Source organism: Chiloscyllium plagiosum, chromosome 1 (genome assembly GCF_004010195.1).
Source record: "Chiloscyllium plagiosum isolate BGI_BamShark_2017 chromosome 1, ASM401019v2, whole genome shotgun sequence".
Lineage (NCBI taxonomy): Eukaryota > Metazoa > Chordata > Chondrichthyes > Orectolobiformes > Hemiscylliidae > Chiloscyllium > Chiloscyllium plagiosum.
This window is the reverse complement of record NC_057710.1, coordinates 76,926,419-76,939,273: the sequence shown is the minus strand read 5'-3', so window position 1 is coordinate 76,939,273 and position 12,855 is coordinate 76,926,419. Positions and strand designations below refer to the sequence as shown.

Genomic DNA, 12,855 nt, shown 5'->3' with positions numbered 1-12,855 from the left:
TATGGACATACATGGAATAGTGTAGGTTAGATGGGCTTCAGATTGGTATGACAGGTCGGCGCAACATCGAGGGCCGAAGGGCCTGTACTGCGCTGTAATGTTCTATTTCCTATGACCTACCCTATCCTCTCACCAATTAACTGGTACTCTAACCCTTCTACTGCCAGTCTACCAATCTGTCACCCTACTTGCGTGAAAGTCTACCATCAACACCCACCTGCTAACCTACTCACTCATTAATATGCAGCATTGCAGACAGCTTTAACAAGTAAACAAAATAAATTAAAATATAATAGAGTTAGCCAAACTATTTATACATGACATACATTTAAAGATTTTGAAATACACAGTAAAAAATATAATCTTATTAACTCCAAAAGCACCCCTTTACAGTACTCACATCAGAGTGTGTCCTTCTCCATCGCATCTATTGGGCTTAATTTAACTAGGGTTTTAACTCCTCTATCTTGAGAATTTAAAAGCCTCTTCTTGGGGTCTTCACACAACAAAACATGAATTTTCACAGCTTCAAATCCTCCTTCAGGATTTTGACCAACCATTTCCAGTTTGGAACTGTTACTAAACTCTTTATCTGAGGTAATCTTTTTTTGGTAATCTTTTTGTAGCCAAATGATTCCTGAAGAAGGGCTAATGCCCGAAACGTCGATTCTCTTGTTCCCTAGATGCTGCCTGACCTGCTGCGCTTTTCCAGCAACACATTTCCATCTCTGATCTCCAGCATCTGCAGACCTCACTTTCTCCCGTAATCTTTTTTTAAACAATGCTAAACACTTCTATGCCTTTCTCGGGAGCAATTGCTTTATACATTCAGCTAAGAATGTGGCAGAACTACCTAACTGAAACTAAACAGATTTTGACAGAGTCCAAAACATCTTCTGAACTGTATCTAGAATACCATATGGCTGCTCTCTCTTCCTGCCTTCTTACCTTGAATGACTTCTGCACATATACACTCAGGTCTCTCTGTTCCTTCACATCCTTTAGAATCACTCCAGTTGTTTTGTACTGTCTCTCCATGTTCTTTGTAGCCAAATGTATGACCTCACACTTCTCAACATTGAACGTGGCTTCGTGGTTAGCACTGCTGCCTCAGTGCCAGGGACTCTGGTTCGAATCCACCCTCAGGCGACTGTCTGTGTGGAGTTTGCACATTCTCCTCCTATCTGTGTGGGTTTCCACTGGGTGCTCCAGTTTCCTCCCATAGTCCAAAAAGTGCGAGTTAGGTGGATTAGACATGCTAAACTACCCATAGTGTTCAGGGATATGTAGGTTATGTGTGTTCGCCATGGGAAATGCAAGGCGATAGGGTAGGGGGATAGGTCTGGGTGGTATGCTCTTCAGAGGGTTTGTGTGGACTTGTTAGGCTGAATGGCCTGTTTTCATTCTGTATGTCACTGGCCACCCATCAACCTCTCCACCGACTTGCAAATACTCTTTTGATGTTTTGCATTGTCCTCCTCAGTTTACAATGCTCCCAAGTTTTGTAACATCCACAAACTTGAAATTGTCCCCCACACAAGATCTAGATCATTTATATATGTCATAAAAAACAAAGTTTCCAAATCTGATGCCCAGGGAACTCCACTACATACCTTTCTCCAAACCAAAATCCATTAACCATCACTCTGTTTCCTATCACTTAATAAATTTTGTAAGCTCATTGTTACGATCTCTTTTATTCTGAGCTCTTACTTTTCTTACAAGTCTATTATGTAGCACTGTATTAGATGCCTTGTGGAAGTCGATGTATACCACATTAACATTATTGTCCTCATTGACCTCTCTATTGTCGCTTCAAAAAACTTCAGCAACTTAGTTAGCCACAATTTTCTTTCAACAAATCCATAATGGCTTTTCTGAATTAACTCATATTTTTCCGTTTTACTATTAATCCTATCCTGAATAATTGTTTCTAGAAGTTTCCCCAGCACTGAAGTTAAACTGACTGGTCTCTAAATGTTGGGCTTATCTTTTACAAATTTTATGAACAAGGGCCTAATGTTTGTAATTTTCCAAACCTCTGGCATCACTCTCGAATCACAGGAAGATTGAAGGTTATTATTAGTGCCTCTGCAATTGTTACTCTCATCTCCTCAATACCCTTGGATGCACATCACCTGATGCCTTGTCAACTTTGAGAACTGATGGTTTATTCAAAATTCCGATCTTTATCAATTTAAACACTTCTTATGAAGGAATTTCTTCCTCTGTCACTATGGCCTCAGGAACATCAACTTCAGAAATATTGACAGATGCAACTTATTCATTTAACACCTGAGGAATGCCTTCTTCCTTCTTCAAATCATCTTTTTATTCCCTAATCAGTCCTACTCCTCCTTTTATGACTTCTTTACTATTAAAACACATACTAAAGAGTTTGGATTTCATGTTGTGTTATTTATCAGTTTTTTTTATAATCCCTCTTCACTTCTCTTATTTGCTCCCTTTAGAACGTTCTGCATTTAGCTTGGTTCTCAATCATATCTTCCATGTGACACTTGTCATAACACACTTTTTCATCCTTAACTTAAATTTCTATCTCCTTTCTTATTGAGGAAGCTCTGGATTTGTTTGCCCTCCTTTTCTCTTTTGAGGAAATATATCTTGCTCGTACCCAAGCCATTTTTTCTTTGAAAATGATCCATAACTCAGCTACTGCTTTGCCCAACGTTTGGTTCCAATCTATGCAGCCTAACTTCATTCTTGCCTCATTGAAGTCAGTTGTCCACTAGTTAATTAATTGTTGCTCTATATTCTTTATCATTTACCAACAACACCCCCAACTTTGTGATACAATGATCATTGTCACCTAAAAGATTTCTCCACCATCACTTATAGAGTCATCGTGATGTACAGCACGGAAACAGACCCTTTGGTCCAACTCGTCCATGCTGACCAGATATCCCAACCCAATCTAGCTCCACCTGCCTGCACCTGGCCTATATACCTTCAAACCCTTCCGATTCATATACCCATCCAGATGCCTTTTAAATGTTGCAATTGTACTAGCCTCCAGCACTTCCTCTGGCAGCTCAGTCCATACACTTACTACCTACTGCATGAAAAAGTTGCCCCTTAGGTCTCTTTTATATCCTTCCCCTCTCACCCTAAACCTATGCCCTCTAGTTCTGGGCTCCCTCACCCCAGGGAAAAGACTTTGTCTATTTATCTAATCCAAGCCCATCATGATTTTATAAACCTCAGCTCAACCTAATAAATTCTAACTTTAGAACTAGTATAAAGGAAGTAGTATTTGGAGGACAAATGCTTTCAGTGAGCTTCCAGGATGACTGGTGGAGATGAAAATCCTGGACCCATTTAAGAACATGCTAGGGGAGAACAGAGCAGAGGTGCAGTATTGTTGTGTGTTGTGGATTAACATGATCTGAATTATCCAGATCTGTAACATCGTGAGATTACATCAACAAATAATTTCTAAATGAATATATTCTAATTTGTTTCAGACTAAAGCATGTATTTTAAGTGAGGGGAAGAAAAGATTGTTTTGACAACAACTTCTGTTTAGCTTGAATATCCTATTTTATTTCAATCTATTAAACTCCGATAACACCAAAGATTTTTGTGAAAAAATATATTTGCTCAACTTCAATCAACAAAGAAACAGTAATTCGAATGCTTTGTGTAGCATCTTTAATCACTCAATTTTGTGCATATTGCGAAAAAAGTCATCAGAATAGTTGACCAAATCTTCAGTTTAGAAATTGGTCAATTTTAAAAATCATTCAAAAAAAAGATATAAAAATGTAATATGAAAAATAAAAAGTTGACCACAATTCTTTTGTTTCTATACATTTTAAAAGAAGAGCTTAGTCCTAAATTTATAGGTACTACCTGAAATTTGAAGAACTTTCTAAAGTACATCTTCTCTCCAGCTTGTGTGGTATAGCTGACTGCACAGACTAAGCTGCAAAAGCAAAGAGAAGTGGAAAAATAAATCAATAAATAGAATAAGCTTTCTCATACATAACAGATGATGTGTTGATCACATGCCAAGAAGAAAAGCTTGTTTAAATACCAAATCCAACGACATGCATTATATCAACCCATGTGGTTACAACAGAAAGGTGTTTGTTTGACATATTTTATAAAGCCATGTGTGCCTCAACTTAAATACAAAATTTGTTTCCCAGTAGTCACCATATCACAAAGGAAGAATCCCCATATAAAATAGGGTGGATTGAAGAAGGAGCCTGATTCTTGGTATGACAGGATAAGTAGGAAGAAAAATTAGAAACGCACAATGATTTATATTATGAGTTGCAAAAGTTTAAGGGACATCTTATGAAAAATAATGTACCAGCCCTTATTATTTCAAAGATAAATAAAAAACATAGGATCAGAGGGCATAACTATAAGAACTAGGAACTGGAGTAGGGAATTCAGCCCCTCTAGTTCACACTCCACATTTAATACAATCACAGCTGATCTCCTCTCTGCCTCAAACTCCACTTTCTTGCCCACACATTATAACCCTTTAACCATTACTAATAAAAGATTGATCTACCTATCTGCTCAAATTTATTGTGTCCACTGCACTCTGAGATAGTAGGCTTCACAGACCCATAACCCTTTGAAAGAAGTAATTCCTCCTAATTCTGTTTTAAATCTGCCACACCTCAGCCTACAACTATGATCTCTCATTCTATATAGCCCCACAAGGGGAAACATTCGCTCCATGTCTACCTCATCAATCCTCTTTAGCATCTTAAATATCTTAATTCGATCTCCTTTCATTCTTCTAAACTCTAATGAGTGTAGGCCTAAACTACTTAATCTCTCCTCATAAAGCAAGCCTTTAATTTTTTAAAAATTCATTCATGGGACATAGGCACTGCTTGATGGCCAGAAGTTATTTCCGGTCCCTAATTGCTGACTTCTTGAACCCTGCAGTCCACATGTGTCGCTTGGCCCACAATGCCTTTAGGGAGGGAATTGCAGGATTGTGACCCAGCGACAGAGCAGGAACAGTGATATATTTCCAAGTCAGGATAGTGAATGGCTTGGAGAGGAACTTGCAGGTGGCGATGCCCCTGCTGCCCTTGTCCTAGATGAAAGTAGTTGAGAGTTTGAAAGGTGCTGTCTCAGGATCTTCGGTGAATTTTTGCATCTTGTAGAAAGTACATATTGCGATTTACGGAATTAATCTAGTGAACCTTTTCTGAACTCTATCCAACGTAATTACAACACCTGTATGCAGTACTCCAGCTGCGGTCTTGCCAATACCTTATATATTTGCAACCCTCTCCTCCCCAGGCTGCAGCCCCCTTTCCCACTCTGTTGCCCCTCTCCTCCCAGGGGACCGCAGCCTGGGGAGGAAGGGGCTGCAGAGCAGGGAAGGGGAATGCAACTTAGGGAAGAGAGGGGTGAGAGCGGGGAAGGGAGCAGCAGCGAGGCAGGGAGTGTGGCCTTTCGGCGAGGGTATGATGTTTGTGATTTCAGAGAAGATGCATAAGTTTGTAAGTTTGCTCGCTGAGCTGGTAGATTTGTTCTCAGATGTTTTGTCACCATGCCGGATAACATCATCAGTGAGCCTCCCGTGAAGCGCTGTTGTTCTGTCCCGCTTGCTGTTTATCTGCCTTGTCTGTTGTTGTGGGTGATATCATTTCGGTTTTTTTTCTGTGAGATTGGCAAATGGGGGCCAAATCTGTTTGTTAATGGAGTTCTGTTTTGAATGCCAGGCCTCTAGGAATTCCCATGCCTGGCTTTGTTTAGCCCGTCCCAGGATGGATATATTGTCCCAGTTGAACAGGTGTCCCTCTTTGTCTCTGTGTATGGACACTAGTGATAGTTGGTAGTGTCTTTTGGTAGCTCATTTAAGGCGGCACGGTGGCTCAGTAGTTAACACTACTGCCTCGCAATGCCAGGGACCTGGCTTTGATTCCAGCCTCAGGCGACTGTGTGTGGAGTTTGCACATTCCCTCTTGTCTGCGTGGGTTTTCTCCCACAATCGAAAGATGTGCAGGTTAGGTGTATTGGCCGTGCTAAATCACCCACAGTGCTCAGAGATGTGTCAGTTAGGGGCATTAGTCAGGGACAAATATAGATGATAATGTAGGGGAATGGTTCTGGGTGGGTTACTCTTCGAAGGGTCGGTGTGGACATGTTGGGCCAAAGGGCCTGTTTCCATACTGTAGGGATTCTAATTGTAATTCTAAAAACACGTCCTTACTTTTAAACTCTATTCCTTTAGCAATTAATTCCAAAATTCCATTTGTTGTACTTATTATCTTTTGTAGCTGCATTCTAGCTTTTGGTTATTCGTGCGCAATGACATCTCGATGCCTTTGCAACAAAGCATTTCGATGTTCCTCTCCATAGAGGTAATAAGTTGCCTTTTTATTCTTCCAGCCAAAATGGATAACCTCATATTTATTTATTTTTAACTCCATCTTTCAAATTTTGATCCATTTACCTAATCTATCCATTCTATTTGTAAATTTCATATTTCTTCATTGTAATCTACTTTCCTACCTATTTTAGTACAACTTACAAATCTGGTTATGTTACATCATACACTATCACTGTATCGACGTCATTGTATAGATTGTAAAAGCTACAACCCTAAGGACTAAACACTGTGGCATCATCCTAGTTATAACTTGTCAACCAGAAAAGGACACATTTACCCTAACAATGCATTCTCTTGGTTTGACAATACTCTACTAAAGCTAATATATTGCTCCAACCCCATGTGATCTTTCCTTGTGTACTAACCTTTTATGCAACACCTTACCAAATACCTTAAGTCTAGATATACCATTATCCACTTGCTTGTTACATTTTCAAAGAACTCTAGCAAGTTAGTCAAGCACAATTTACCCCACATAAAACAATGCTGACTTTGATGGCTTGCATTTTGACTTTCCAAATATTCCTTTGCTATTCTATAATAATGGATTTGGACAATTTCCCAACAATAGATGTTAAACTAACTGGTCTATGGTTTCCTACTTTCTGCCTCCCTGTCTTTATGAATAAAAGATGTTACATTAGCATTTTTCCAATCCACTGGAACCCTTGCAGAATCAAAGGAATTTTGGAACATTATAATCAACACATCCACTACCTCTGCTGCTTCTTGTTTTAAAACCTTAGAAGTCAGTCATCAGGTATGAGGAAGTTATCAGCCTTTAATCCCAATAATTTGCTCAGTTCTTTTTCCCAAGTGATGGTGATTGCTTTAAGTTCCTCCTTTTCTATAACATCTGCATTACCTGTTACTATTACTGGGATGGTTTCATTGTCCTCTACCCTGAAAATGGAGGGAAAATATTGATTTAAAGTCTTTGCCATTTATGTGTTCCCCATTATTAACTTCCCAGTCTCGTCCTCTAAAAGAACTAACATTTGCTTTAGCTACTCTCTTCCTTTCAAATACACGTAAAAGTTTTTGCTTTTTTCTATTTTGTGCTAGCCTTTTCATAATTAACAATTCCTCCTTTTAGTACTTGTTTTAAGCAGCCCTTTGTGGGTCTTTAGAAATTTCCCAATCCACCAGCCTGCCATAGACATTTGCAACATGGTATACCTTAGTTTTTGTCCTTGTGTTATCTTTGACTTCTTTGCTTAGTCATGGAAGTTTTGTCCCCCCTCTTTTTACAATCTTTATTCTGCTTTGGAATATATTTTATTTCGGAGGAATTGAATAGCTCCTTAAGTGTCTGCCACTGTTCAAACATCCCACCTTTTGGTATTTCTACCCAGTCCACTAGAGCCAAATATAAATTAGAAAAATAAACTTGCATTTCTAAGGCTATTAAGTATGTTTGAAGTGTTGTTACTGTTGTAATAATTGAATTTGAATTGAATTGAATTTATCACATGTACCAAGGCACAGTGAAAAGCTTTGTCAGTGTACGGTGTAATGTACGGTATATTGTGAATAAACTTGAACATAGCATGCTCCATTAAATAGCAACATAGTATAGGCCAAATTGACCCTTGGTTTATCATCTCAAGCAAAAGACAGCACCTCCAATGTTGCACACTCGCTCAATACTGATGTTTCTTAATATTTGTGCTCAAATCCTAAAGTGGGATTGAACCCAGAATTTTGTGATTCATTAAGTTTATTGTCAGGCATGGCTACCAACTAAGCCATGCCTGACAATAAACTTAATGAACATTAAAGTTTATTTTGCCTCTAAGGGTAACAAGTTGTTGAAATAACTTGCCAGTTAAAATACTAGTTAAAACAGATTCAATGGGCTCAGTATAATACTTGTCATTGATCACCATAAAGATTATACAAATCAAAAAATTAAGATTACAAAACGTCTAAAAAGAGCAACATAAACATCTCATAAATCTTCAAAATGTCACAGTTGAGTTGTCATTTAACCGTCGGGTGCAGTTTACAAAATTCTGCGACAATGTGAGATGCAAGAGGTCATTTTTATCCACAGAATAATGTACTGCCTGAGCATTCACGCAAAATGTTCTTGTAGCTTTACACTCATGCACTGAATTATGATCCTTTCACACTCAAAAGAACACACCAGTGCTATGGTCATTAGGTGGATCTTTTAATACATGTATATTTTCAGTCTATTCTTTAAATAAAAATATAGAGCTTACATATGCGTTCCAATTTCTTTCACTTCATGGTGTATCACATCGTCGATGCAATGGTCAGGTTTAAGATCAGCCACTGCAGCATTTGAAGCTGATAGGTTTAAACGTTGAGAGCTGGTCTGAAGATCAGCCTTATTTAAAAGGATAGACAAGTAAACAAAATTTCCCTGAATTATCAGTAGCTTTTTGCTTTTAAAAACCCTCTCCCACTTAACATATAAGAAGAAGTCAGTGGATTTGGCAAATGCCAGATACAGATTTGCAGCTGAAAGTTCCTTGACGTCACAAATATAATTTCAACCAACCCAAAGACAGACAAGGTTGCAAGTCTTGAAGGGTTCAGACCTGAAATGTCAACTTACCTGCTCCTCTAATGCTGCTTGACCTGCTGTGCTTTTTCCAGCTCCACACTTTATCGACCCCAAGGTTGTAAGACAGCTCAAGCTACTAGAGTCATACAGCATGGAAACAGCTCCTTCAGTCCAACTCATCCATACCAACTAGACCTCCCAATCTGTGTAGCCCATTTGCCTGCATTTGGCCCATATTCCTCTAAACCCTTCCCATTCATTTAATTATTCAGATGCCTTTTAAATGTAATTGTACCGCCTCCGCCACTTCCTCTGGCAGCTCATTCCATACACGTACCACCCTCTGTGTGAAAAAGTTACCCTTTAGATCCTTTTTAAATCTTTCACTTCTCACCAAACACTTACATGGTCTAGTTTTGGACCCCACCCTAGGATAAAGATCTTGTGTATTCACCCTATCCATGCCCCTCTTGATGTTATAAACCTTTATAATGCCACCCCTCAGTCTCCAACGATCGAGGGGAAAAAAGCCCCAACCTAGTCAGCCTGTCCCTATAGCTCAAAGCCTCTAGCCCAGCAAAATCCTTGTAAATCTTTTCTGTATCCTCTCAAGCTTAACATCTTTCCTATAGCAGGGCAAGCAGAACTGTATGCAGTATTCCAAAAATGGCCTCACCAATGTCCTGTACAGCTGCAACATGATGCCATAACTCCTAAACTCTCATTGATTTCCTGCCGATTTAGTATAAGGAAGCACTTTGGCCAAACAGTCACTGTGCAATAGTGGAGGTAAGGAAAAGGAAATAAAAAGAAAAGAGAACATCTTTTGAAACCCACAGCGGGAGGAGTACTGGGGGGGTGAGGGGCAGAGAAAAGCTATCACATATGTGAAATTTAGACCTATTTGAAATTATGAACACTACTTTTATGGTATTCCTAAATGTTCCAATGAAAACTGCTCCACGATGACAAAGAACAGAAAAAGGACATTTGTCCAAACTTCTTTTGCCCTACTGAAACCATAATCACGATGCATGGCTTTAAGGGAACAGGCATAACTGATAGCTTTAGCTAAATGGTGCAACTGGATCTGACCATGTCAGTGATGAACATCGCAAAACCATTATTACATAAAATAATTCACAAATATATAATCCTTAACCTGACATTCTGAAATCCGTAAAGCTCGAAAATCTGAAACATTTTTCGTGACATGTGGAGTGTCATTTTGGTGTGCGAACAGGTGACCGAACTCCACACTCATTCGAACAATGTCACTCAGACGTGACATGGCGGTGTGGTCCAGCACTGGCAGGCGTCAATTGTGTCTCAGCGCTCGTACTATTCACACGTGCATCTGCTGTTAGGTAATTTTTTTAAATTTCACTGTGAAAACGTCATTTATTCCAAAATCTGAAAAATTCCAAATTCCAAAAAAAAACTGGCTCCCAGAATTTCGGATAAAGGATTGTGTTCCTGTGGTGATTAAAGGAGGCAGAGAGTAGTTGAGGAGGGTTGCTTTACAGACAGGAGACCTGTGACCAGTGGTGTACCACAAGGATCAGTGCTGGGTCCACTGCTTTTCATCATTTATGTAAATGTTTTGGATGCGAACGTAGGAGGTATAGTTACTAAGTTTGCAGATGATACCAAATTTGGAAACGTATTAGACAGCGAAGAAGGTTACCTCAGATTACAACAGGATCTTGATCAGATGGGCCAATGGGCTGACGAATGGCAGATGGAGTTTAATTTAGATAAATGTGAGGTGCTGCATTTTGGAAAAGCAAATCAGAGCAAAACATATACACTTAATGGTAAGGTCTTAGGGAGTGTTGCTGAACAAACAGACCTTGGAGTGCAGGTTCATAGTTCCTTGAAAGTAGAGTCACAGGGAGATATGATAGTGAAGGCAACATTTGGTATGCTTACCTTTATTAATCAGAGTATTGAGTTATCAGAGTTGGCATGACATGTTGTGGGTGTACAGGACATTGGTTAGGTCGCTTCTGGAATACTGTGTGCAATTCTGCTCTCCTTCGTATCGGAAGGACGTTGTGAAACTTGAAAGGGTTCAGAAAAGATTTACAAGCATGTTGCAGGATTGGAGGATTTGAGCTATAGGGAGAGGCTGAATAGGCTGAGACTGTTTTTCCTGGAGCGTCAGAGGCTGAGGGGTGACCTTATAGAGGTTTATAAAATCATGAGGGGCATGGATAGAATAAATAGACAAGGTCTTGTCCCTGGGGTGGGGGAGTCCAGAACTGGAGGGCATAGGATCAGGGTGAGGGGGGGGGGGAAAGATATAAAAGGGATCTAAGGGGCAACTTTTCCATGCAGAGGGTGGTCTGTGTATGGAATGAGCTGCCAGAGGATGTGGTGGAAGCTGATAAAATTACAACATTTAAAAGGCATCTAGATGGGTATAGGAATAGGAAGGGTTTAGAGGGATATGGGCCAAGTGCTGGCAAATTGGACTAGATTAGGGTGGAATATCTGGGCAGCATGGATGAGTTGGACCAAAGGGTCTGTTTCCGCGCTGTATATCTCTAGGACTCTAATCCTCAAGTTCATTATTAATAAATCAATAAACTTATTTAATATGTCAGATACTGATGAAAGATTGAACAAAGCAGTAATTTTTCATAAAAATATACAGCTTAAAATGTTTTTTCCAAACATAGCCCAAACTTGCAAGGCCAAACTATAACTGTACTTCCAAATGTTGCTGGTTCTAATGGGAACAGTAAAAAAAAAGGGCACCCACCAATTTTATACATCCTAGCAGCAACATAGGAATTTGCGTATTACTGTTACAAAACATTTTGCTGATGCCAGGTAGAAGAAAATAAAATAGAACATACATTGAAATGGCTTTTCCTGGAAGTAAAGCAGATGAATTATATCATTGTCTTACCTTAACCAAAATATCCTTAACAACTTGTACGCTGTCATTATGTACACTGATGTAGCTTGAAAAGGTTTCACCCAAAAAAATGTTCCTGCCCAAGGTGAGAAATTCAAATGTGAAAATTACAATCAATATTTCTGCACAGCATGATAATGGTACACACTCCAAAATAGCATAAAGCTAATTAGTGCAGAGTTCAAACATTTGGATAGAGACAATTTTCACAAAAAAGTAGGAAAGGCCTTCTTTAAAAAAGTTTGTTACTTTTAGTTTCCATTTTAATTATTATATTCTACTCCAATGCGAAAAGAATGCTTGGCCATCAGTGGGCACAGCACCTTCTGTTAATGCCCATCTCAGCCAGCTGGTTAAAGCAATGAGTTCTACATACAAACTAGAAAGGGCAAAACACTAAATTCCTTTTCTGTACTGATTTTAGCCAGTAATATTAACCCCACTAAAATAACCATCTGTGGTTTCTACATGAATAGCAGCAACTAAATCGACTGGAATAAATGCGGACGTTACCTGGCAAGGCAATTAACAACTTTAGGGCAGTGGAGGAAAAAACAAGAAAGGAAGTATAGAGATTCATAAATCAATCTCAGACGCAATTTAAACTAATTCTTCTGACCCAATTCAATGGGACTAAAGCTAATTCCTGTTTGCAATTATAAACACTGAAAATACCGGAGCCTTTTGATAAGCAAAAATCTAGGTATTATTCATTCAAAAGTTTCTCTGTATTACCATAAGACCATAAGACATAGGAGTGGAAGTAAGGCCATTCGGTCCATCGAGTCCACTCTGCCATTCAATCATGACTGATGGGCATTTCAACTCCACTTACCCGCATTCTCCCCGTAGCCCTTAATTCCTTGTGACATCAAGAATTTATCAATTTCTGCCTTGAAGACATTTAGCGTCCCAGCCTCCACTGCACTCTGTGGCAATGAATTCCACAGGCCCACCACTCTCTGGCTGAAGAAATGTCTCCGCATTTCCGTTCTGAATTTA

The 12,855-nt window shown here is 39.2% G+C and overlaps 1 protein-coding gene across 6 annotated transcripts in view; it reads right to left on the bottom strand.

Annotated features, from left to right (window-relative positions):
* The window catches only part of trappc13 (trafficking protein particle complex subunit 13), a 70,125-nt gene that overhangs the window by 27,642 nt on the left and 29,628 nt on the right, over positions 1–12,855 (bottom strand). For all 6 annotated transcript variants that reach the window (XM_043689664.1, XM_043689646.1, XM_043689656.1 and 3 more), the window contains exons 4-6: positions 11,845–11,929; positions 8,620–8,747; positions 3,874–3,946 (exon numbers count right to left, since the gene is read on the bottom strand). In XM_043689664.1, coding sequence (XP_043545599.1) covers positions 3,874–3,946; positions 8,620–8,747; positions 11,845–11,929 — 286 coding nt within the window. The remainder of the gene's footprint in view (positions 1–3,873; positions 3,947–8,619; positions 8,748–11,844; positions 11,930–12,855) is intronic.